The sequence below is a fragment of the Apteryx mantelli genome, chromosome Z (assembly GCF_036417845.1).
Source record: "Apteryx mantelli isolate bAptMan1 chromosome Z, bAptMan1.hap1, whole genome shotgun sequence".
Taxonomy (NCBI): domain Eukaryota; kingdom Metazoa; phylum Chordata; class Aves; order Apterygiformes; family Apterygidae; genus Apteryx; species Apteryx mantelli.
In genome coordinates, this window is record NC_090020.1 from 63,706,716 (window position 1) to 63,734,397 (window position 27,682).

The window sequence follows — 27,682 nt, forward strand, 5'->3', positions numbered from 1 at the left end:
TTGGCAGCTATGAGAGCGAGGCTCAAATTCCACCCTCTCCCGCCCCCCCGCAGCCTCTCTCCCCCCACATCATCATTAGTTTCAGTGAACATAAATGATTCAGCAGATCGCCCTGCTACCCTGCACCGTTTTCACCTTTCTCCTGCTTCCGATCTGCACGCCAGACTTCGTGGATGATCCCACCACACGGGAAATGGGCTCGGATTCCCCTGCCCAGTGCCACCGGGTTTCTGGCTGCAAATGAAACCGAAAGCGCTGCGGGGGCGGAGGGCAGCGGAGCGCGCGGCGCCCACGGCCGGGGCGCGTCCCCGTCCCCGTCCCGCGCCCTCCGCGCCGCGGCGGTCACCGCGCCACCCGCCAGCGGGCTCGCTCGGAGCGAGCCTCTCAAGCACCGACCGCTCGCTTGCCCTCATCTGGAAACCATGCCAAAAATATATATATATTTTTAATAAAGCCCATTACAGCGCCGCGGCGCGCGCAGAGCCGCGCGGGGCAGCCGGGGGCAGCCCCACGCCGGCCCGGTGGCGGGCGGCTTCTGCCCGGGGCTGCCGCGGCGAGGGCACGGCCGCGCCGGCACGCTCCCCGCGGCGAGGCCGAGCTCCGGCGGCGGCGGTGCGCGGCCCGGCGCAGCCCCGGCCCCCACCCCGCCGCGCTCCGCTCCGCCGCGCCGCTAGCAGCGCTCCCCTGGCTCCCGCCTCACTCGCGACACCGCGCCAGGGGTCGCGCCAGGGACACTAATTCCCCTCGGGAGCGAGGAGCGGGGCGCGCGCCGCGGCGGGCGGATGGGCGAGCGAGCGACGCGGGGCTTCCCCGCCCCCCCCCCCCGCTGTTTTTCGTTACCCCGACTGTACCCCTGCCCCCCCCGCCGCCACGTGACACGGCGCGCATGCGCCGCCGCGCCGCCGGCCGGGGCACATCTGCAGGCTGACGTCAGCGTGCTCCGCGCCGTTCCCCGGGCGAGGCTGCCAAGGCTCCTTGCTGCCGCCGCGCTCGGCTTGGCCGGGGGCCGGCAGCGAGAGGAGGTCTGGGGCTACTTCAACCAACTTTCCTGAGTCCTTCCTGCTCTGCCTGCTTGCCTTCCCTCTCCCCCTTTCTCTCGCTCGCTCTCTCGCTCCCCCCCCTTTCTCCCCCCCACCTCAGATGATATTCACATGGTATTTTGCACAGAGGAGGCTGTTCAAGAGGAGGGCACCCACCCCCACCCCAATATAAGCCTGTTTTTCCTTCCTTCCTTCCCCCCCTTTTTTGTTGGAAAGACAAAATGTGCAGGGTGATAGGTTGGGTGAATTGATGGCATCCCTCCTCCTGCCAAGTCAGTCCGTTTTCTAAAAGCCCCTTTTAGGAAGGCTAGAGAATTTTATTCTGTTGGAGAATATAACCCTGATGGTTGCTTGCACAGAGGGGAAAAGCAGAGAGGAATACGGGAATCGTCCTGTGCAATCTCTATTGTTTGAAACTTACTTTATATCAGAAATTGAAGATGAAAACGGTAAGGAAGATTTCACGCTATTCAATGAAACTTTTGCTTTTCTTGTATCCCGAATAATGGTGCGTTGCAGGGCTTTGGGGAGCGGGGGGAGTTTTATATCGCATTAGGCGAGGTGGATTTGGAGTAATTTCAGAGTGAAACCTTTGAGGTTTGAGGATGGGGGAAGGGGGTGCGAGGATTTTCAACTGAAAAGAGTAGTGGTTTATGAAGTACGGTCTTGAATAGTGCAACTCTTTTTTAGAGTTTCTTTTTTTTTAAATACTAAATCGTTGGTAGAGCGAAGAAAAAAAAAATAGGTGAAAACCAAAGCAGCCCCCAAAACCCAAGAACAACCCACAACTATTCCAGACTGCCGTAAGTTTAAAAAGCCCAGCGTTTGGTCGTGTCATGTCCAGCGTCTACTTTAGCGGTCAGACAAGTGCATATTTTGTGCCTGAACTCAGAGGGTCCGCGTGAAGCCGAGACTGCAGCCCTGATGCTCGCGGAGATGTTAAGCTCTGGCCGGGCTCATCAGGAAGATGGAAGCGTGTGGTTTTGATTTACTTGGAGCCGCTTGGGGTTTGCTAGACTCTTAACCCCGCGGAGCCCTGTTTATCGGCGCGCCCTCGGCGGCGGCGGGGCTCGCAGGGAGCCGTGGTGGGGGGAGGTAAGTGGGCTCTCGCTGCCCGGCGGCGGCAGGGCGGGTTCTCGGTCTTCGCTAATTTCTTTCATTGTTGTACGGGAGGGAGTTTTTATTTGGGCTGCCGGTGCAACGCGCTTGGGCCCAGCGCCAAGTGTCTGGGTCACACGCGTTTTATCCAAATAGATTCAGCGCTGCTGTCTGGAAATGGGCTGCTGAAAGTTAACTTTAGGATCAACTCCACCACAGCAACCAGACTCTTCCCTTCAGCCTCTCTAGGGAGGAGGGCTTTTTTTTTTTTTCCTCCTTCTGAATTTTCTTTGAGGGATGTGTGTCTGGTGACCTCCAGCTTGCTCCAATGCTAGTATTTCCCGCTAAGGTCTCTTTTTGTTGTTGTTAACCTTTTGGTGTGCGTGCAGACGTGTGTCTGTGTACATAAAATATTAGTGTGTATACGTGTTGGGGTGTGTGGGTAGATACATATTTCTAGCCTGTTGGGTTTTTTTTTTTCGTTTTTAGAAATACAATGACAGCTGATCCCTTGGCAGGGCTCGAGGGGAGGAGTGGGGCAGACGGAGGGGAAAGGCTGTTCAGATAGCGGCAGCCCTGTACCCCGGGGGGGAGCTGGCCGCGGGTTTACATTATGGCACACACAGCAGCACTGTTTTTCTTCACGCTTCGCTTTCTGATGAATAACCGGGAAGGAAAGATCCGTCTTCTCCCTTTGTACTGACCTTCTCGTTTTCCTCAGGCCCCCCCCCCCCGACCCCATCTCTTTTCAACAAGCCCCTTCAGAAATGAGGTCTGCGTGCTGCTATTTACGTCTGCGTAGCTCCCGGGGGCACGGCTAATCCCCCGGCTTTTGAAGCCGTGTAACGCTTTTCACGGCCAGCCCCGATACCTGTAATTGAATTTGTTTTGATTGACTCGCACCCCCTACCCGTCCTCTCCCGCCGCTCCCTCCGCATTTCCTTAGCAACCACTCGTACTGCCGGCGCGGCCGGCCGCCCCTGGCCGCGCGGGGCGCGCCTTGGCGCGGCGCTCCCGCTCCCCGCCCGCCCGCCAGGGGCGGCGGCGGCGGCGGGCACCTCGCGGCCGCGCAGCGCGCCGCCCCCACGGGCAGGCGCCGCTGGCGGCCCCGGCTTGTGGGGGCTGCGCCGCCGCAGCGGGCGCCGTCTGCGATCGCCGCGGGAGCGCGGGGCCGTTTCCCGTCCGCGGCGCAGCTAGATGCCTTGACCGTTCCCCTCGGTTGGGCGGGCTGGTTACCAGCACGCCCGGTCCCGCCACGAAATGCGACCTGCAGCTTATTTATCCGGTCCAGTAGTGTTCGCTGTCGTTTGTGCATCGCCGCCGCAGGACCCGATCGCGGCGGAGCCCCCGTTAGGCTTTGGGGGGGCCGCCGGCGCAGAGGGCCGTTGGCTGCGCCCGGCGCTGCGGCACCCGTTGGGCCGGGGCGGTTGTGGCGCTGTGGCGGGGCGGGGGAGGAGAGGAGCGGAGCACAGCGCGGCACGGCACCGCTGCTGGCGCTGCCACTGGGTCGGGGGCGATTTGCCCCTTAGCAGCTTGCTATGATAAGTCTTCAGCTCCCCTGTACTAAAACTTAAGGGGCGCTAGAGTTGCCCAAGACTCCTAACCTGTATCCCTTTGCTATATGGAGGGTAGCAAGGTGACCAGTCTGAACAGTTTGGTTAGACGCTGCCACCAAATAATCCACATCTTGTCCCGAAGTTTTGTTGCGTGTGTTTATGGCCTTTTTTCCCTTGTTGCTGTTCAGTCAGTAGGAAGCCTACGGTACCAGTGAAAGACTGCCGCTCTATCATCTGTGCTGCCACAGAAACCCTGGTGCAGGGCACCGTTTTTGACATCCATGTTCTGCATTTTGAAACACGTTGCGTAGTTTTTCTTTGCTGCTCCAGTAGAGCTTTCAGAATGAAGCAGAGACTATGGCTTTAGGTAAATGCCGCGGAAGCAGAACCATACCCTCCGTTTCCTTCAATAAACGCGTATTTCTGGCACTAGGTAGAGGAAATTTCTTTTGTTGTAAGTTTAGGGCTGATAAAAGGTGTCATCTTGACCATAATCAAAACTGAAATGCTGAAAGTTTATAAATAAAGATGGAAAGAAAGTATAGACAGGGTATAGATAGTGGAGGGTTTATGTTCCTACCCAACTTCATACTGGAAGTACTGTATCTGGAGTTACGCAAGTGCTTTATCCTTCACATCCATTATTGTTCCTTAATTCAGAGCATTAGTAACAGCTACAAGCAGTCTGTTTATATTGGTGTTCAGGCTGGCTACAATACTTCTGGAAGTGAGTTTAAAAATTCTGCTGAAACTTCTGGCAAACTTAACATTAAAGGGGATTTTGTTGTGTGAATGCTCTTAAGCGTAGAATGAGGGAAACCATTTCACACCGACTCCTAAAAAGATGGGGATGACTTTTGGGCACTCTTGACCAAGGCTTAACATGGGCCAGGGATGCCCAGATAATGGGCACCACAGTTACTTTCAGTATTCAGAGCAACCTGCTGCTTCAGGTGCTACAGTTTTGGGAGATCTTAATGTTAGGGCAATTTATTTTCAGTGTAACATGAGCTTCCCATTATATTTTTTTTGGCTAAATAAAAGCTGTGAGGCAGTTACCTCTATATATGGCATTAATGAGCCATTACTGGAATATTGTGTCCAATTCTGGTGTCTGTGCATGAAAAAGGATGCTGACAAATTGGAAAGGATTCAGAAAAAAAGCTGCAGAAATAATTAGACATCTGGAAACTGTGTTGTACAGAGTGAGGTAGACTGAATAGATTGAATTGCTTATCAGAGAGTCAAGAGGTGGTTGTATCACATTATAACTATCCATTATAACTAAACTCATTAGCAGATGGGGGTAAAGCAAGATGCAGTGACTGGAATTTGAAGCTGGACATACTCAAATTGGAAATAAGGAACATTCTTTAATAGACTAATTTAGAAGAGTATGAGATTGGTTATGTCTCTTCAGAAATTAAAATAAACATTGGAAATTTGTTTAAAAGCTATAGTTAAATATTAGCCAGATAATAAATGCATTACTTAAAGGCCAGGTTAGAGATTTTTATTAGTACCCTTTGGGGCCTTCCTGTAAGTGAATGGCATCCTAAATCCTAATGCTTCCTCGGAAAAAATTACTAAGCTCAAGCCATATTTACAAAATATCATTTATTTCCTCTACATACCTAGTTAAATCCTGTGTACTATCTTGAAAGATATCTAAAAAGCAAATATTGGAATGATCAGATTAACCTCATGTGCACAGTAATAATAAGATGCATTTCAAATTGGCTAAGAAGTTTCCTAATATTCACTATGATGTTAGTAAATAGGATTTGCTTCATGTTGATTTTATTGAGATGAATCTGATATAAAAGTTGAACAGTTCTGTGTATTACAATTCTTTAACCTTAACAAACAACCCATTGACTGTAGGGGCATTACATGTCTGAATGCATGTTGTAAACTTACCTTGCTAAAATTGTGGGAGTGCCTTGCCTGGTGCCTGTGTAAGTGACTATGTATGCTGTTGGTCATTTCTTTTTAAACAGTTTGCCCTTCTCAGGTGTTCTGTTCTGACATCCTCTATCTCTGTAGAAGCTGCGCTAAGCACAGGTGTGTTGGGAGTGTATTAAGAGGACTGTTTAGTACCAGCAGATGTAACACCTGGTACAGTAGCCCGTGATAACAAACTGCTGGGCAGCTGCATAAACCTTCCATTTAACCCTTGGTCAGATCTAGGGCTGTATTTTCATATTACTGCAATAGTATTTTAAATGTAGAAAAATAACAGGTAACACATTATTCACTCAATACCATTGCCTCTGAAAGAAAAAAAATATATATTCTGAGATATCAAATGGTACTTTATATATACAAAACACTTTTACAACGTATTTAAAAACTTAAAATGTATGATGAATACCTTCAAATACTAAAATTCATTCTTTGGTATTAGAATGTGCAGCATTCCCATTTAAGTGAGTGAGAATTTTGCCTGCATAAGCAAAACCCAGGCCCAAGTAATAACAAAATACATGCTGCGGAAAGATCAGATAACTACTCTGGATTTTTTCCCAGGTTCTTCCTTTGTCTACCAGTGTATTGGGTTTAGTTATTCACTGCTGAAATCAGTGAATACATTACATTGATTATAGCTGGAACAAGTTTTGAACGCAATATTTGAGCAACCTGAAACTTTAATTTTATAAGTTCTTACACCTATTTAACTTGAAGCGTATATATGCATCTCAAGCTGTTTGGAACTCCTTGTTCAAGGTTAATGGTACTTAATTGTAAGATCGTGACCTTGAACCATAAAAGTCGTAATGGTTAAATATTATCGTAAAATGTTGTATTGTGTAGTTCATTATAGTTGCTTAATGTTTTGCAGTATTGATCTGTTTTAACAGAAGGAATTTGGCTTGACTCAGTTTCTTTCCTTTTTCAGGGAAAGAGATGGAGAAAATTCAGTAACTGCTGAGTCTAACGTCTTACAGATAACTTAAGGAATTTTACAAATGCTTATTTTTGCGTTGAGAAAATGACTGCAGATATAGAAGAAAGTATAGGTTGTTGGAAAAGAATACCTGTCAAAAAGTGGAACGTCCAATAGTTAATTTGGAAGTAATATAAATATACCTGTTATGGTGCGATTCTGGAGTGGAGTTAACTCTATAGCACACAGGTAGCCCTCCAAGGAGAGAAAAAAAAAAACTTCCAGTTTTTCTAAATTATGGAAATTTTTTGGAAGACATGGACATGGATTTTGAGCCTAGTCATTGTTTCATCGGAATTTCACAGTAACAACAGGCTTTCGTATGGTTCTCAAGGTAGGAGTCTGACGTCTGTAGCTGCAAGAAGCATGGATATTTGTGTTAAATGTGGGTAATGTTTTATAAACTATGTTTATATAATTGATGATATCATGCAGGCTCTTAGTTCTGTCATGATTCATTATCATGAAAGCTTAATTACAGAGAATCTGATTGAATTGTTGTCTTAATTCGTCTACTTTTAGCTATAAGAAAGTCTTGCAAATTAAATCTTGTAAAATGTTGTACTGGCTGATAGTTTAGAGGCTTGCCAGAACCTCATTAACACTTAAAAAAAAAAAAAAAAAAAAAAAAGGAAGTAAAGATCTAATCTTACTTTGATCTATTAACATTTGTAGGTTTTTAATGGAATGAAGAGCCATTTACATGTTTTTACAAAGTAATACTTCTTGTCATTACTACTGTTTTTATTTTTGCAGGTGGATCTAATAGCTTTTGGCTTTGAATGGTGTCACTGGGAAGAATACATCCTTCTTAGGCAGAATTTAGCCCCAAATGTTTGCATATTTTGGGTATACAGGAAAAGATATGTAGTCTAAAACTTTGGTATTTCCAGTGACATCAAATTAATAGAAAATTGAACACATTTTATTGACTTGGAAAGAATGTATATTTTATTTACTAAAGCTCTGCATCTTAAATTTACCTGAAAATGACTTTAACTCGTGAGGGTGATGAGATTTAGCCAAATATGGTTAATGTTTATACTACTACTTGTTGTTTCCTGTTATATTTTCTTCTCTTTTATGCCCACTCCCTGGACTCTCTTACCTTGTGATTACAAAGAGGAATTCCTGTCTTACCTTGAACACTACCAACTAACAATTCCAATAAGGGTTGATCAAAATGGAGCCTTCCTCAGCTTTACTGTGAAAAATGCTAAACCCTCAAGGAGGAGGAGGAGCACAGACTCTTATGATCAAGAACTGGCAGCATCTAAATTATTTTTTAAACTTTCTGCCTATGGCAAGCACTTTCATTTAAACCTGACTCTCAACACAGATTTGGTATCCAGACATTTTACAGTAGAATACTGGGGGAAAGATGGACCTCAATGGAAGCACGGTTTTTTAGACCACTGTCATTACACGGGATATTTGCAAGACCAACATAGTACAACTAAAGTGGCCCTAAGCAACTGCAATGGTCTGGTAAGTGCATGTTACGTGTTCTGGTATAATAGTGTGCTTGTCCCTTTTAAAATACAGAAGAAGAATTTCAGTCTTTTGAATTCCTGCAAGAAGCAAGAAGACAGGAAGGTACAAAGAAAACCCCAAACCAGATCTGGGTCCTGGGGAAAAAATAGTCATCAGTTTCTTAAGCTTAACTGTAAGTACTAAGACCCAATTCTGTAGTCCTTCAGCAGGCAACTTTTTCAGTGTTTACAGTGTCTGCTTTAGGGCTGCAAGATTAGGTCTGTGGTGAGATTATTATAGATTATTACAATTTTACACACTCAAGGGTGAGGGGGAACACTGGATCCTGTAGGAAGTTCAGTCTCTCCAATGAGACATTGATTGAACTGAACACCCTCTTGCCATCTCTGAGAATTTCAGTATAGAAAATTCAAGTAAATAAGAGGAGAGGAATTGCTTGGTGTGGAAGTCATCGTTGCTATAAATTCAGTGAGTAAAGAGGAAAGCGGATCCTTTGCATGTGCCAACATCAGAAAGTAACTGTTTATATTTTTTTAGAATTTTTTTGTTTACAAATCAAGCAGTTGCATTTAAACTAAGAGTAGGATTAGAAAATTTCATTTCTGCCTCTTTTTTTTTATGAACTCTTCTCTTATTTTCAATCTCTTGATCACATGGCAGTAATACTTGAATGGGAAAAAGCTCCTTTTATTACAACAGAAATCTTAAAAAACAAACCCCAAAACTAATGTGTTACAAAATACTAAAATAGAGGGGCATCATTAGGAAATAGTAAATCAAGAGTCTAGTAATTACTGTAGTAAAAATATGTGTATATATTGTGGTTATTCATTCTGTTTTTGTTATAGTAGAATGCCAGTCAGTCATCTTGTTAGGTGTAGACAGCTCTAATTTCTAAAGGAAAGAAAAGATTAAACAGAATTGCTAAAGTATGTCCTTTTTATCCTTGAAAGTGCTATAGAATAATGCATCTTAGGACATGATTGCAAACAAAAGCCTGCAGTTTCAGAGCTAGAGAGACTGCAATACATCCAGCTGTTTGAGATGTCCCTGATAAAGTCTTAGGTTAACATTTTGAGTAGTCTTGATAAAGAATTTAATGAGGATTTCCGGGCTAGATGAACACTCCTAAAGAAACCTAGTTAAGATGGAGCTCTCTGAATGTGGTATCACAGTTTGGTTAATGCAGGCTTGCAGCTGATTTGTCTTAATTTAATACAATTTTAACTTCAGTTTTGCAGTTCTCATGTAAGAACTTTTTTTCACTGCTCTTGTTGTGCCTCCCACCATGAGGTGGCTTTTAGCACTCCTGTTGTGTGTTTTCCTTCTGTCCGCATTCTCCTTCTTGTATTGCAGCAAAGCCTTCTGTCGTTTTGTGGTTCCAGGTGTCAGTGCGTTAACATAGTGTTTATAAGTTAACTTTAGTTTGTAATGCTTCACAATTAAGTCATTATCTTCAGAGTTTTTAGCTATTGACAGCTCTTACATATTTCTTTCAGGTATTCCTGCTTTGGATAAAGCAGGCTAGGGTGCCTGGGCACACCATGACTGGGACTGTGGAGTTCTTCTCCATGGTCATGCTTCTTACCTGGGACTGCATGTGTCAGGTGCCCACTGCCTCTCCTAGAAAGACCAAGTCAGAAGCGTGTGAGGCTCCCATCATGCTCCAGAAGCAGCAGTGGGGTGGCACAAGACTCTTTCTTGCTTCTTCAATGAGGCAGGGACCCTTTAAAGAGCTGCAGTGGTGGGCTGGACTCAAACTCCTCTGCTGCACAGAAACTCCTCTGCCGCGCAGTGTTGGCAGGGCCTCCAGAGAACTGAGTATGGGAGTTACCTCTCCGTTCAGATAAATCTGTCACAGAGTTATTTTTAAAATGATGATTCCTACTGACAAGCGTTTTGTTATACAGCTGCTTGTTAGAACATGCTTAATAAAGCAATTGGCAGTGAATATTGAAAACACTACCATTTGTTTTAGAATTGATGGTAATTCAGCATATCGTAGATTAGTGCTCAGGGCATTTGTTATATTTTCCAGTCTCTTGTTGGTCTGTAAGAGACTGCTGGTCATATTCTGCATAGTCCTTGATCCACATCTGTCCAAAGCCTGTGGTTTAAGGTGTCAGTAATTCTAAAACAAGTAATAGCACTGAGCGGTGGTAGTTCCTCCATTTTGGCTCACTTTCTTTTTAATTATAAACTTAAGCCTTCCATTTATGCTAGTCCTTCTGTTAGGTTTCAGTATTGTCAGATGAGTCAAATTTCTTCCCCTTACGAATGTTTTGAGTTCCTCTGTTTATTCAGGGTGGGTGAGTGAGACTATGGTTTAATTAAATGTAAATTGTGTGAGTTTGAAGAACATTTGTAGTATCTGAGGTGAGTTTTAATGCAAATAGGGCTTTCAGTTTCATTATGATAAAACTGAGCAGCAATCAGTTCATTTCCCTCTCACTATTTCCAGTTTCAGCCTCTCCCTCTATATTCCTTTTACCTAGCGCCCCAGGACTACAGGCTACTAACTTACTGAGGCTCATTCTTGCAGTTTCCATCTGCTGGGCCCCGATTATGCTGTAAATTATCTGAAGTTGTAAGAAGTGCTCTATAATCCAGTGAGCAGTCATGTGAGGGAACTGAAGATTTTGTCCAGCAAGCTTTTTGGCTTCCAAACTCATATTTACTTCAATGGATGTTCCACTTGTGGCTAGATTGCAGGTTTGGTCTTCTCATGAAAAAGCCTGCAAAGAGCAGTATTTTGGGGCCTTTAGATGTTGGGCGCAAGGCAACAAGGCTGAGGCAGTAGTAGTTGAAATGCTGAGGTGTTGTCTAAGCTGGGTCTCTCATACTGAAGGAAGGAAGAGAAGAAACTGGCAGGCAGGCAAGAGAGTGAATTTCACCTTATGGAGAGAGGTTTGTCTAGTTAGAAGTGGAGCAAGTCTTAAAGATGAAAAGTTTTGGAGCTGTTGGTAGTGGAATAAAGCAGAAATCAAGCTTTTCCTGTTCTTATCTACCCCCACCCACTTCCAGGTGTCAAAGGTCTTATTGAATGCTCAAGCAAGTTTTCCAGTGTAGCAGATTTTCTCATTTTGAGCTGAAAAGCCCAGTAGCAGGAAATATTTTTAAAATTTCTAGAAAGTAATTTATTATTAGGAAAATGATTTGGCGGTTAAATCTCATTTTGAGAATACTGTGGCTCCACGGAAATGTTTAATGTAGAAGGCCAAGTATTTCCATGGCATGTAAGGTTCCATGTACTGTGCTGCATAGCACAGGTGTCTCTGTCCAAACAGAAATGCTTAAGAAAGCCCAAGAAGTAAGTTGTAGCTAAGAGAATGACCTTTACATGTCATTCTTTGGTTAAAGGAAGAATTATTTTGCCAGAAGACTTCATGTTCTTTTCATATATTCATAAATTCATAGTTTTATAAATTGTTCATAGCCTTCTTAAATTAGCTGATTTGAAAGCTGATTCTACCTTAAAGAAAGCATCTACTTTTGTAGATTGTAAATTGCATATAATGTGATATTTTGAGAAATACTTTTAAATCATAGGCAAAATAACTTATGATTTATAAAATTTGGAAAGATCGGAAATGACATTAAAGGCTGATCTAGTATTCTATTTTTTTCTGGAGTTCTCTTTGATACTAATATGTATTTGCAGTATGGACTTAGTATTCAGAAAATCATGTATAAGCCGTTCCTAGTTTTGAAGTGTTTAGGTAGATTTCATGATGTACGGTTCCAATTCAGATCACTTTTTTTTCCCTTGAGAATACACTAAGCTAATGCAGCCTGTTTCCTTAGTTATAGAACTGCACAGAAGCAGAGAACCGGCTGTGGTGGTATTGAACAACACTGACAGATATCCAGAAGTTTCTGTGACTATTATTTTATGTTAAAAATAGATAAAGCATAATGTCTAGAAAGATGCAAAGCAGGGAGAAACTTTGGAAAGCAACAGTACTGTGTGGAAAAGGCACTTACTTGTCCTCTGTAATTCAGTTTCATTCTGTAACTGATGGACATCTGAAGTACGGAAGAGTCTAGCTAGACAGCCTGACACAAAAAAGACTGCTTTTCACAAATTTAGGGGAACTCCATGTGGATTCACAGATTTGTCTGAGCATGTCAAGCTGCTGGATCCAGACCTTATATATGTTAGCAGGAGCTGGCAGCCTGTAGTGGCATTGGATAACACAGGACCTCAAACAATCTGCAGCATGTTGCTTGTAGTAACCTATTTGGGACGTTCAGCTTATTTCTTAACTTCATGATATTTTTACCAAAACCTTTTGCTGGTCATTCTTGCATCTTAATGAAATCCCTCATGCTTTGGAGCAGATGTCTAATTCACAAACTGTTAAAGTTCAACTATAAAAGCAAAACTGAAAAAAAACCCTTTTAATTCCTCTCAGTACATTAAAATACATCATTTCAATCTCCCTTTTTCAACTGAAACTTAATTTTGGCCAAATAGTAGGTGATAGGCTCCAAAAGGGATTTAGAGTGTTAATTTGCATATAGTAGTGTAATTCTCACTATTAACCAGGTGCTACTGAATGCATATACAATGACAGCATCTCTAACCACATAAATCTTCTAAACTCAGAATAAGTTTTTTTTTCATTGAGGTATTGCCTATATACAGAATTTAGAGTGCTTTTTAAAAAATCATTCACTTTGGTTCAACAAGATCACTTGCATGAGTTTAATATTGGAAGAACGGTTTTGTTTGCAAGCTAAATTAATATGTTCAATTTAAAATGGTATACATATGCAGGGCTTATAGGCAGGGCAAGTGACTTCCCACTGTTTACCAAGTCACTCAGCTAGCTACAGAAACTGATCACATTCATATTCTGACTACCTGGTGGCAAGTGTAAGCTAAAACTTCTCTGCTGTTCCTCGACTAAGTGTTACTAAAATCTCTTTTTGTTAAACTACTGCACTGTTTGGGTAGATGAGATCGGATATTGACTAGGCATAGAAAAAATTTGGTCGATAATTTCCTGGCTGCCTTCACTGGTGGTACCTGAATGAGCTGTGATAGTAGTTTGCAGATAGTCTTAGTAGTTTTTGTTTCTCTTATACACAATTTATTTAGAGAATTAATGTTGCAATTAAGTGTTGTTTATGGCATCTGAATTGACGACTTGCTCCCACTGAGGTCACACCACCTCTTAGAACTATTAATTTCAGTGTTTGACAGAACTCACTCACTTATGCATAGACTTGGTAACCTGGCTGGACTTGAGTGCAGATGTGAGGAGTGTGTACCCTGGAGTAATCAGATCTAGGTTAAGGCCTCTCTGTTGCAGAGACAGGGCCACAGTATGGATGGTACTTCTGTCTGCTCAGACTTGGCAAAAAACAGATGGTGTTGGCCAGAACCACTCTGCAGGACTCTATTTTCCTCTGGGAACATTATACCAGAGCTTATAATGGACCAGGATTCACTTGAACCCGGATGTCTGACATCTAGACTGGATGTAATCCAGACTGTCAAGGTTCTTTCCGCACATCTGGCAAATCTAGTTACAGTTTGGTTTATACTTTCAAGACTGTTTAAGCAGCAGTGTACCATAAGTGATTTATTTTTAGTGACATCTTAGCTTCTAAGTAACAAGAAGGCATTATGAGAGAAATTTTTGTACCTGCATCGTCCAAGTGAATGTAGATCCTGATGTTATTTTCTTTAGTAAATAGAGTTCATAATGGAAAAATGACTGAAGAGGAACAATTGTTATGGTCACTATGTAAGAAATGTGTAACTGAAAAATGAAGTGTGTTCATACATATATTTTCAAAATAAATAGTAGGGGTGTATTTAGAAAACACCTTTATTCCTGAAGTGTTGTACAGGATTTTTTATTTTATAGGTTGTATGTTGTTATTGAAATCCTGTTGTTTTGGGAGTGAAGAACAGCGGACAGTCAGTATATAGAACAGCAGTAGGAGGGGAGTCTTGATCAGGAGTGCAATGTCAAGCCCTAATCTTCTAAACAGCTTTGGGTTATTTAAAGCAGATATGGACCAAGTGCTCTACGATTACTTATATCTTACAGGTCTCATTGGAGAAATACAATCCATTTAAAAAAAAGACCCATGCATAAGACTTGCTTTACAATAAAAGGCTGCAGAAATAGAAATATACAGCTGTATTGGCTGCTGCTTTAAGAGGGTAATCTTTGCAACCTTTAGGAAGTACCTTGAGACAGGCTTTCTGCACACATCACTGATTGCAGAGCTTAAATAACATGTATACTAGTTCTTGAAGATGTGTGTGTTGAGAATGAGATGCTGAATAGTCTTAAATCCTCTTGAATTGGATTAAATAATGATGAATTCACAATTAGGAGCACTTTCTTCTTTTGTTACCTTGAACAGTCTTTATAGTGGCTTTAATGGGATCTAGATCAGTTTGTGATTCATCAAATCAGGATATGAATGCAGAATTTCCTGCTTCGCAGTCTCCTAACTGATCAGTATCTCTTTCTCATAGTGTAGAAAGATTGTATGTTCAGAAATTTCTTGATAGAGATACCAGAATTTTTAAGTTGGCAAAGGTAGATTTTGGAGTCTGTCAGGGCTATTCCCCAGTATTTCTATATCTGAAAGGATCCCAAAGCTGGATTTTTCTTCTAAAGTTCGGTTTTAATTGCTGAAGATTCAGGAAATTGCATGGTTGGTCTGAAATCTCCCCTTTCTTTGTAAACCACTTCCTGTTTGGAAGAAGCTGAGTTCGCAAATGTGAAATTATGAGATCTACCGTTCTGCACTGCAGAATGAGGGGAAAAGATGCCCATTTGTTATGGGGAATGAGGTCTGATACATAGTCGGCGACAACTCTGATCTGCCGAAGGTCTATGGTGAGACCTTTTAAGGAATAAATGCTTTGTAGATAGCGTAGCTTAAGTTAACACTAATAATTTGATTTTAATAACTCTAGCTCAGTTTTGGAATTCAGCATCTGGATGTACACTGAATGTTTTCCCTGAATAATATTTTCTAAAATAAATCTTTTATGTAGTTTTCCAGTACACTGTATACGGCATTAAGGATCTACTAGTATGCCATCATAGAGGCATATGGGGCTCACTCTTTGAATGAGGCCATTTTGGCTTGGCATCACTTGTAATGGATATGAATCATGTAGTTTTGGAACGTCTCTGTGAGCAGATTGTTGCATACCAAGAATATCTCTTGCTCTCTTACCACATCCACCAAAGATGGTGGGAAGGAACTCCAGAAGTAGGGCCTTGTTTGTTTGTTTGTTTAATCTCTTACTGTGTTGCATATAGGGAATTACTCCTACTCCCACTAAAGTCAGAGCATGAGGAGAGCTGGCTCATACACTGTTTTCTCTGTTGGTGTGTTGTGGAATTCTTCACAGAAATAAATGATAGTCAAATGTTACTGTAAATTAAACTTGTTAGAGTTTTACATTTTGTCTTTTGAAGTTTTTATTTTCTTTTTTTTTCCCCCTTAAGCATGGAGTTATTGCTACAGAAGATGAAGAGTATTTTATAGAGCCTTTAAGGAATATAACAAAAAATTCCAGTAACTTTAATTATGAAAATGGTCATCCTCATGTTATTTACAAAAAGTCTGCCATGCGCCAACAGCATCTCTATGATCATGGTCACTGTGGAGTCTCAGGTAAAAAAAAAAAAAAAAAAAAAAGCATGAATGTCAGTTATGTATATAAAAATTATAATTTAATTATAAAAATTATAACTTAAGTTGTATGTTTAAAATCTTTTTTAGTTGATGTGTAAGATACAGTGGAGATAGTTGCAATAGGAATCTTCCTTCTGGAGGATCTGATATGCCCCTTTGAAAAGTAGTTTTGTATTTTTTTTTCAGATTCAGATCAAGAATATAGTGCCTTTTGAAGGATAAGGTACTGGGAGTAAGTCTTGCTTTATTTCTGTGTTGCGTACAGTGTAGTGATGAGCATGAGCTTCCTCAAAATGTGCTAGAGATGTGCTTTGTTCCAAAACTGGAAGGCACTACTTGAGTGACTAAGTATTGCAGCTCAGTGTTTAATAAATGTTCCATCTCGTTTATGCAAATTTGACATGCTATATATCTGTTAGTTTTGTCATTAACAGTACATTTGGAACTGATCAGGAGTCTCCAAATCTTCCTCGCTTAAGGTGGTTTAGGTGTTTTGATACTTTTTTTTTTGGTTCAGTGAGTTAAGGTTATTCCATGACAGCTGAGTAGGTGGTTTACAGGTGCCCTACAGGAAGGACTACATAGTTTTGATTGAGATGATTTCCCTTTAAAGCACAATTTAACCTCCACAAAAACACTTTTCAAATATCCTTCTTCTGACATGATTTCCACTTGATTAAACTTAAGCCAAAAGCTGATTTCTTGAGTTCTTCTTCTTGGAGTGAATCTGGCAAGCTGTTTTATAGCACTAAAATGTTTTTCACGTACTTGAAAAATGATCCAATCTTAATGTTTATGTTATTGTTCTCGAGAATAACTTGTTCTTAAAAGTTTAGTCCAGGACGTTAGTTTTCCATGAGATTCAGTCCATAGGACAGGTTGGCAAATATTAAAATAACATCATTGTTCGTTGATGTTGCCTCTTTCAGCTTCTCCTTTTGGAAGTTGTAGCTTTTACTGGCACTGGCTGACTGAACTTAAAACACAGATTGTCTACAAAAACCCATGCTTGGGAAAGAGTTTTTCCTGAGTGGTTCAATTAACTGTGTTTAGACTCGTAGGAAATGTCAAACTTTCTGTACCAAACTTCTCGGGAGCATTATTTCATCTACATTCTTCTAAAGATTGCAGAACAAGTCTTCTAACTATTACTGCGTGCTACAAGACTTGGAATGGGTGACTAACTAATTGTAAAATAAGATACTATTTTACGTGGGTGCTCCAGTTTGTGCATATTACAATAGACCTCTGTGGAGCATTCTTTTCTTTCGTTGTGTAGGGAATGCAGGCACTTAAACCTCTTGAAATAAGTGAAAAAATCATGAAATGTCTGACACTGCAATTTTTACCATTATGATGTCCCTAGAAAAGAAAAACATACTGGCCTCTATCAGATGTTACATTCTAGATTAATGCTTAGGAGGTCACCCTTCTCCAAGTGCGGGTGAAGCAGTGGCAGCTGGTTGGTGAGATTGCATCTAACCATTCTGGTGATATGTGTCTCATGGGTCATAGGTTGATCAGAGCTTTGCATCTTGCGTGCGTTCCTCGTGAAACATCCAATATTTTTAATATGTATTCCTTTGCATTTTCGATGCTGCCTCTGTCCTTGGAAGCTCCTCTGCATTCTCTGGGCTTTTATGTCTGTCACATTCTGAAGTCTTTAATCATTGAAATGCAAAAACTTTGTGTCTTGCAAGTGGAAGATTATGCTCATACTCATTTATCTCAGTTTCTCTTTCTCCTCAAAACCTTTACCTGATGTTTTCTCTACTTCTTCCACTCACTGACAATTTCTGAAAACCTTTTTACTTCCCAAAACTGCAAGGTCTTATGTTTCCAGATGAAATACTATTTTAATGTTCTCTTCCAAGCTACCAAAACCTTTTAAACTCATTTTCTGAGCACTGTATAAACCCTTTATCCCAAAGAAACACAGCATCCAAAATATCCCCAGAATATCTAAAAAATAAAATCAAATACTAATTTCCGGTTTCTCAGCTTTCAGACCCTAGGACTGAGGCCAGATTTACAATAATAACTTCTTTTGCTAGTAGAATGAAGTTTGTTCAGCATTTGATCATTTTTGGAAGTTTTGAACACTCCCATTTCGTGTTTGTTTTCTTTTGTTTGTTTTTCCCCAAGTATAAATGCAGTTGTAACAAAACTGTTACTGTATTTTTGTCAGTATATCATTTATTTTGTATGGGACACTGATTTTTAGCTATCCATTTGGAACAGTTTTGCCAGTATAATGCTCTGGGAGGAGTCTGCTTGTGTCGGTGTGCCACTACTCACATCTTGACAAGTTTCCCCTACTGTAATCTAAATCTAAATTTATCATGTATCTGCTCTGCATAAAGATGTGGTCAGGATTTTTGAAACAAGAGACAAGAATATTATTTCTGACTGTCATGAGAAAAATTGCAATAACTGTTGAAGTGGGGCAGGGAGTTTGAGAGGAGGATCAGAATTTGTTGGGATGAACAAGTGATGGATTACTTCACAGTACATAGTAGAATTATGATGGTCCATACAAGAGAAGAATTAGAGAGGGATAAAAATATTTCTCTATTTGGCAGATAGTTTAATTTCAGGTAAGGATATAGGATGGAATTGTGGCTCATTTCCAAAAACTTAATGAGATTTTAAGCAGTTAGACATAAGAATGTTTTAAAATAAAAAAATGTTAAATTAGTATTTCATGTATATATTGTCACCAAGTTAACTGTCGTATTAAATATAGCTGAAATCATTAAGACCTTGCTAGGAAGTTGTTCAGCTTCAAATTCCAGTTACTTCAGTGGGATATGAGGCCTTTGGGGCATCTTGCAGAAGCACTCAGTGCTTTGTGGGATCAAAAGTAATGTAACGATTTCAGAGACAGAATGCTAAAATCTTCTGTTGTTATGTTTTCCACAAAGATTTTGTTATGAACTGCTTTTGGTGGTATTCTTGTTTGACTGTATAGTTTATTGAAATATTTATTTCAACTGATGCCTAATAACATGTACTACGTTATGGTTGTGAAATAAGTTCCATTATCCATTATTTTTGCATTTGCACAATCTTAAGAAATATGCTTTTTTTACTGTGTTCTTGTTTTTTTTGACTAAAATTGAAATTCAGCCTATTTGGCAATTTTACAGTTGCATGAATTGAGGGAAAAAAAATTTTTTGTTACAAATATACGGACTGCTTTGGATACTATTCAGAACAAATTGGCATTTGAACCCTGAAAGGTGGCAGATGCATTATTTAGAGATGGCTCCACTACATGCTGCCTCATGTAGTGATTTTGCTCATGCCAGATTTTACAATGTATTCTAAAATGAAATAAAAAGCATGTATATACATTAACATATGTTGTTAAAATACTAAAAAGCATCACATAATTCTCGTAGTTGTATTTTTGTGCAAGTAATTTTCTATACTGTTGCGAGATCTTGTTTATTTGTATTTATGTGTTGTCTTCTCCCCTTCTTTCCCCCTGCCAGCATCATTAGAGGACTGACTTAGGAAAATGTGGGTACAGTAGTTGTAAACTCCATGTCTGCACACATTTGGATTTCTTTTCAGTTGTAATGTAAAACTCTTGCTTTTTTAATATTTACTTTGGAGATAATGACAGTGTTTTGGTTTTTTTGTTGTTGTTTTTTTTTTTTAGCTTACTCGTACCGATGTTCAATCTTAATGCTAGTTGAAAGGGATTTTTTTTCATCTAGGAATATAGAGGAAAATGACATAATTTGCCCCCAAAACTTTGTAACATACTTAAAAAAACATTTTATTGAAATGTTTCAACTTTTTAAAGAAAATTCAATCAACTTTATTTAGCATGTTTAAAATAAAAGTATCAACAGCTCATGGAGTGTGAGGCTGAGTACTCAGGAGTGTTTTCAACTTTCCCATTACTTATAAGACTAGCTAAAGCCTAACCTTCTCCATCTGAAAAGTAAAGGAAAAATGTTTGTTTTTGTGAAGTCTTCTGAGATCTTTCTTTGAAAGATGCTATCAGGATGAGTCCAAAAGAATATGTTTTTTTTCTGAAAGATTTCTGCGTGAGTTCATTGATTTTTCAGATGTTTAAAGCAGATTTGCATCTTTATAAATGAAAAATTATAAATGAATGTGGAAATAATATTGCATTTATAAAGTAATTTTAGCATTGTAAGAGCATCAGAAGTCCTCAAACATCAACATTTGCTATTTGAATATGGACCAAGTGTTCTTCTTAATTTTACTACAGAAGTTGTAAGAGAAAATTCCAGACATTCCTAAATCACTGCTTTGGTGAGATTAAGATCTTTGAACAATTAAAGTGACTTTGGATTTTCTAGAACAGAGATAAAAAACATGGAAGAAGCTATTTATTACAGAATCCTCAAGACTTTAATACCCAATGCTATTTTTTAGAATGTGTTTAATCTTATTAAGGCTTGCAGAATGATGAGGGTTTTTACTGTCATTTTGTCAACTACCTGGTTTATTTTCATTTTTAAACTTTTCTAAAATATGCAACTTTTAAAGCCAACACTGTGGACTTAGAAATTATGAAACAGCACTACAGTGGGGATGATAGAGCTTTGTCCAGGTCAAAACTTGGTAGACATACATCCTTTGTACTGTAGTGACTGCCCTTTGAAAATAGGGTGTTCAGCTGAATTGTGTAAAGCTTTGGTTTTGCACAGAAGGTACCAGTCCTATCTCAACCGGTTCTTAATTGAACCGGCTTTAGTAGAGATAAGGATGTACCTCTGGTATTAGTCACACGAGTAGTCCTTATTAAGTCAATTTAAGAGTATATTTAACTTCTGATGTTCTTATGTTCATCCACAGCTAGCAAGAATAGGTATTTTGTAATCCTGCTTAGGGAAAGAGGGCCTAATTATGTACTTTAATAAACTGAAGCTTGAGATCAGTGTGGGTCTGTCTGGAAAATGGATACTTTTTTACACATAAAGTCAGTTTTGCAGAGAAGGAGGGGGGATTCAATTCTGTACTAAGGCCAGGAATTCAAATTAAAAAAAGTTTGTAGAGTTTTATTTTGCTGATAATTGTAACTGTTTGGATTTTTAATATTCAGTCTGTTGTATACAAATGCTAATTTTCTATGGCAAAATATACTTATTTGAACTTTACAAGTACAAGAATCAATGTATTTGAATTGAAATTAATGTTAAAATAACTATAAAATTATCCTGTGTCAGACCATTTAAAGCTTCCCATTATAGTTAATTCATGAGGTAAATAGTATATAATTGCTTTTTAAAAAGAAATAATTTATTTGGCCAAATACTATTATGCAGTAATCATAATTGGCTGATAATTGTATAATTTCGCAGCAGGGAAATAGCTTTTTTGGTGCACTATCAGAATGTTTAATTCCTTGGTATGTTTTGGTTCCTTTTGCCTTAATTTTGTATTTTTGGTTTCCAGTATGTTTTTTCCAAATATTATAGCAGTCTTGTTCTTATCCTTAAAATCCTGAAATGTACTCATGCTTAACTGTAATTAATCTTTAATATTAATATAGCTGTGCAGGATCAGATCTTTTAAGAGAAGAGGCTGATTTATCACCCTAAACCATATTGAGGAAAGTTGAGAACGAGATCCTACATTATAACAAAGATTTTTTTTTTCTCCCATTATATGTTATTTTAAAATCAAGTGTGTGTGTGTGTGTGTGTGTGTGTGTATATACATAATACATACATATACACACACACACGTGTGTGTGTGTGTGTGTGTATATATATATCAAATAGATTTAATTTTTCCTTGCCTCAAGAAAGGCTTGTTGTTTTCATAAGCCTTAAGATTATAATCTCAACATAAAACAGCTGTATTTGCACGAGTTTTAGTAGGGACCCATCTGAAGTGTTTAATTATTTTGGTTCCTAGAAGACCTCACAAGAAGCAGTAAGCCTTGGTGGATGAGTGATGCATCTGCTTTTCCAGCTTCACTTCCAGTCAATGACACACTAAGTAGTCACAGTCGACAGAAGAGATCAGTAAGCCTTGAACGGTTTGTGGAGACGCTGGTAGTAGCAGACAAAATGATGGTGGGATACCATGGTCGCAAAGACATTGAGCATTACATTTTGAGTGTAATGAATATTGTAAGTTTGATCCCTCTCTGTGTTTGTTCCCTCTCTTGCATGTAATTTGCATGTTCTGAAATCATAAGTAACTATAAAATGTTGAGTTTATTTACTGGCATGAATAATGCCTTAAAATATGTATCAGCTTGCAGGAATTAATAGTTGAAATATGGCAAATATTAGTATTGCGGAAAAAATGCAGTACTGTTTCTGTCAAGAAGTGTGCTGTGATCACTTTTAAATTGTGTTTGTCTTTAATTTTAAATTCATATGATTACATTGAGAGATTATACCGTTTTATTTTGTTGTTTAAATCAAGACCCTAAGTGCTCCTTATAATGGATGGATTATGAAACAAGATATAAACACTTTTCATTGAAAAAGATGATGGAAGAATTTTGTTTTACTGAGTGGTCGTTTGTTGGTCCAAAAATAGTTCTTACTCAGATGGTAATGGTAATTAACATTATGAAATTACATTTAGCAGGAAGATAGATTAATTTTTAGTCACTTACGAAATGAGTAGTGCTTCTTGTCTGACTTTGTGCCTTTTCTTATTTTCTGGAGGTCAGGTTGCCAAACTTTATCGTGATTCCAGTCTAGGAAACGTTGTGAATATTATAGTGACTCGTTTAATTGTCCTCACCGAAGATCAGGTAAGAGTTGTGCTTAAATTTTATATCCCTAGAAATACAAGGCACTCTATTGCATAATATTATAGATTTCATTTAATTATTGCTGGAAATGGCTGCATTTGTGTATAAAACCTGTCTTGTAATCTTTCACTACTTTAATCAAGATAAAACAGTTCGAAGGAATATTTCCTCACATGCCATCTCAAAGATACCTGTTCTTTACTTCAGGTGAATGTTAATACACCTTCAGGGATGTCAGTTTTATTTTTAGCTCTGTATCTTGATATTCTGATTTTTTTGTATTGACATAATCATTATTAAAGTTGAAATAGAAAGAATGTCTGTTCAGTAATACACAACTGAACTTTGGGTCAGATTTTACACAGATAAAATTTGGCGAGAAGAGGTTATTCCTAGAAAACACTGCTTCTAATTATAGTCCCATTTTAGTCTTCAGAAGGCTTAACAACTGACCTTAGTAATTTGTTTGGAACATTTCTGGTATGCATGTTGTATTGCAGCCAAACTTGGAGATAAACCACCATGCAGACAAGTCCCTCGATAGCTTCTGTAAGTGGCAGAAATCCATTCTCTCCCACCAAAGTGATGGAAACACCATTCCAGAAAATGGGATTGCCTACCATGATAATGCGGTTCTTATTACTAGGTATGGTCATTATAAGTATTGTGTTTATTTTATTTTCTTTCTGTAGCTTTCTTGTTTTTACTTTTATATAGAGGCTAGTTTTAAAGTAATATAATCGGTAGGTAATCTTCTGAGGAGATTAAGATGAGAACGGTCATTTTCAATAGCTACTTTGAAAGCCTGAGTGTGCGCCCATTTGCCTGTACTCCACTGTTACTGTGACAGATTCAACAAGGGTTGCTCTGTAATCTTGCAGTCCTGGTAAACATCAGGGTATTGCTGTTTATAGTTGTGGGTAAGCAACTGTACTTTATTAGGAGATTTGTTTCCAGTTGTTTAAGGACAGTGTTCTTTTCTTCCTTTACATGTTAAAGTAGCTGCAGGTGCAGCAGCGCTAATTTGGGTTGGGATCTTTTTATTGTAATTTGTTTTCCAGGAAAATTTCTGTGCTGCTCTGTATGTGACCTGTTTGTGGAATCATTATGTTCACTGCAGAAATTTTAAAAATAGTGATTAAAATAATCAGTCTTACTTGGAGTTTTGCATAACAGGTGTAGTAGTAGTGGTTGCATTTTTTGGGGTGGTGATTTTTTTTGAAAGGAACAATTTTTTTGCAATGGAAAGAAAAGCTAATTAACCTCTATGTATTTTTATGTTCCTATTTTGACTATAATTGTTACTATGTAGTGCTAATGACAACATGTAATAACTAGAATGATTAAATGTCAAAGTTCAGAGAGCTGTTTTACTCCAGTAAGTTTAAAAAAAAAAAAAAGGGGAGGAATAAAATTCAGAATAAAATGCAGTTACAGTCTAAGGTCTTGATTTTTGCAAAGACCTCTGTTTATGTTCATTTTTATGCATACAAGTAGTCCCATTAACTTCACTAGGGCTGCTCATATATTTGAAATTAAATACATATTTACAGCTGTGGCTACACATCAGACTTCTACTGGCATAATTTAGTCCCGGAGTGAAAAATTGTAATCTGTTGGTGGTATGACTGCATCTGAAGCTTCCCAGTATACATGAGCTGCATTGGTAACACTGAATTTCTACTAGTGTAGCTGAATAACTTGAGATTGTTAGTGTTATTCTGGCACTGCAAAGCACAGTTGTTTCTTTTCTTCCACTGTTCTGTTCAAATGTGTTTTATTACTATATATTCTGTACTGGCTTTCTTGTTCCAGTAGGATGTTCCTACCACAGATATGAACAGATCTGTATTCCAGGTCATGGCTTAAATCAATATTAGTATGGCATTTAACTTCAATAGGAGCAAGTTTCTGGAGAATGTGAATAATTCCCATTGAAAGTGATAGTTTTTCAGCAATAAGTAGTGAATATTAAAGACCTTATTGTGGAGGGGCTTATTATTTAATTATCTAGTATGCTACAAAGTTTCTGAAGGACTTGTGTATGCTAACTTAAAAAGGATGCAAGAGATATAAATATAACCATTTACACTTCTAAATATATATCTATTTTAGAAAAGCAAAGTGTCTCAATGCAATAACAGACTAGTAATACCTGTCTTTAAAAGCACTGATGAACTTTTAAGTTCAGTTATATTTGCTTTCTTGATGGAATGCTTCTTTCATTTATTTAGTATAATAATTATAATTTATAGAAATAATCCCAAAGGCTACATGAAACAATTTGAATGGAATAATCAGACTCTTACTGAAAAAAAATTTTTTTTTCTTGCTTTTGGGCTGAAATCAGTAAAGATGTACATTTGTATTAATTTAACATGTGAAGACATTCATTTTAAATAATTCAAAATGAAATAGTGGGGGGGAAAAAAAGATTCCATTTTTTTTTTGGACATTTACATGATGAACTAGAATTAATGCATTGTACATACAAGAAAAGGGTAGAGTTATGGTGCTTTAAACTCCTGACATGTTGGAGAGTTCTTCAGTAACCTCTTCTGTTTAAAGGAATTTGAACCTATATTACCAAATTCAAGGTTATTTTTTAGCCACTGTAATACAGAGTGTTTTAAAAGTAGTTTCCTGAATCTGTTGATGCTGCTCTGCTTTGTGTGTAGCACTTACATTTTCAGTGAATGTGACACTGGAACTATTTTTGTTATGGTCATTGCATATGTTACTATCTTAAGAGAAGTGGGGAACTTTCAGTTCAACTTTATGAATAGTTCTGTGTTGATCAAAACCATATTTTTCAGTAAGAAATTAATTTATATTAAAATGTTACCTAGCCTAGATGAATATTCAAGTTCCCACCTATACCAGTCTTTATCTGAAATACGGGACAAAGCTGTTCAGAAAAGGAGTCAGAGTATCTTCATGCATGCAAATAAAGACAAGACCTCAGCTTTTCTTCGCAACAGATAGCTTTCCTTTCTAGTACTTTCAAAGGTGGCATGTTCTGATCTGGAAGAAAATAGTGTTATGGGTGCTGATGCCCTATGGGCACCTAGGGTACTTCTGTACCCCGTAGCCAGGTAGCCTCACTGGCATGGAGGTGTGCCCAAGCGACTGGCCCCAGTCCCGCGAAGGCGGCATTACCATGCCAGCTGAGCCGCTGGTCTTTGAACTAGAGCCTACCAGGCAGCCTGGTGTATGGGCTTGTGTGCCATAGTCCTGCAGGCGCCCCACGCCCTGCACAGCACTTCTTACAAAGTGGCTAGGAGACTGCAGAAGACTTCTTCGCTGCTTGTAAGATATGAGGCACATAAGTGACTGGTCCAAATAAGGGCTAGATTCCCAATGAGGAGAGCAAAAAGGATGGTATTACTTGCACAAATACAGTAATAAAAATAACTTGCATTCTTTGCTCATGACAGTGAATATTGGGACTGTGGATTTTGCTTTTTCAATGCTGCCAGTGTTATGCTGTAGGCAGGAAAAAAAAAAAGATAATTAGCAAGAGCATTTCCTGGTGCTATGGCAGCAGAACCATCTTCCTTTGGTTTTACTGATGAGCTTCTGAGCATCCCTAAAATCAGTAAGAGCTAGACATGTTCTCATAATGTGAACCAAGGGCAGGTAATAGGCCTTGCATGGGGTGCTTATTGCAGAGTCCTAGGGTATTAGGTGACCCTGTGTAATATGACTAGCAATTACCCAGAACACTGATAATATTTTTGTGAATGATGCTCTGCTCTTGCCTTTATCAATTTACTTAAGAACTTTTGTTAGTATTTTCTGAGTTTCAAATCAAGTGTTTTGTGTTATCACAAGATAAGACTGTGGTTGAATGAAGGTATTAAAACAAAGAGAGCTGGATTTTGTTCTAGAGCTCATTATTTGAAATTTCACCTAGACTTTTTTGTTGGAGACTATATTTAAGTTTCAGACATTAGATATTTACAGGGTAAAATATTAAATAGGATTCTTCTGGGGGTGGGGGGAAGTAAAATGCTAAGCTGACAGATTTTAATTATGAAGTATCTTAATACTGTAATACTATTTGGACAGTGTCATCTTTTTTCTGTGAAGTGACTTTAATTTTAAGTAAACCTACTTGATCCTTAAATTCTCTTTGATATTAAAACAATAACAAAACCAGGGTGAAAACATGTGATTTTCTTATCTCTTCAGTCTCTTGATATACAGAAATTAATCTGTGTATTTGGTCCTGTACTGGCATCGCGAATGTGATCATCTCACTTTTTAGCACAATGTCAGGTTCTCTAATTTGTCACTTTAAAACTTGGTGTAAGTTCTGAGAGTCTCTGTGTATCTCCCCCCGCCCCAAAGTACCTATTTGCCATTTTGAGGTTAGTTCTTGTATATTTGTTGATTTTATAAAACCTTGTTTGGTAGCCTCCTGACTGTTTTGTTTCTTCAGAAACTCCCTAGGAAATATGGTCTAAATAGTTTACCTTACAAACACAAAACTTCAGAGGCCACAATATACACTATAATATTGTTACTTATTTTAGAAGAAGGACATTTATCCCAGCTTCCCTCCCATTTCAATCAATTGATTCTTCTACTTGACCCTAAAGAAGATAAAATAGGAAAACTGTTAAAACTGTATATCATTTTATGTTTCTGGCACTTTGAAATCATGGAATTCCTCAACAATGCCTCCGTTAATTTGTAAGTACATATATTATGAACAAAACTATTTCTTGTTGTGCACAATGGCAAGGGCCAAAGGTGTCCTCTTGCTTTCTGCATTAGTTTGTAATAGGTGGTGGAGGATAACAGAATTCAAAAATGTGTCTTTTCTTCTTTTACACCCTAAGAGATCTTTAATATTTCATTTCTTTATAGCTCAGGATTAATGGTTTCTTCTGTCCAGGTACTAAATAGCAGTTTTTCCAAATAACATATGTGACTATATAAACTTTGTGGAGGTGGACTCTTTTCCTGCTGGGAGGGAATATCCTTAGCTATTAATTTTACTGCTGGTATGTCTGCAGACCAAGTAAAACGTACCAAACAGCCCATAGAGAAGAAAGTTCCAAGGGGGAGTTGAGATGCGCATGTGTGTCTTAAAAGGGAC

General features: G+C 39.1%; 1 protein-coding gene across 1 annotated transcript in view; it reads left to right on the plus strand.

The window, feature by feature from the left end:
• Positions 1-3,398: 3,398 nt before the first annotated feature.
• The window catches only part of ADAMTS6 (ADAM metallopeptidase with thrombospondin type 1 motif 6), a 163,385-nt gene continuing 139,101 nt past the window's right edge, over positions 3,399-27,682 (plus strand). Inside the window, exons 1-7 of the mRNA XM_067316437.1 lie at positions 3,399-3,575; positions 15,626-15,794; positions 19,483-19,580; positions 19,743-19,798; positions 21,814-21,937; positions 22,492-22,575; positions 23,076-23,221. Of these exons, the coding sequence (XP_067172538.1) occupies positions 3,399-3,575; positions 15,626-15,794; positions 19,483-19,580; positions 19,743-19,798; positions 21,814-21,937; positions 22,492-22,575; positions 23,076-23,221 (854 nt within the window). The remainder of the gene's footprint in view (positions 3,576-15,625; positions 15,795-19,482; positions 19,581-19,742; positions 19,799-21,813; positions 21,938-22,491; positions 22,576-23,075; positions 23,222-27,682) is intronic.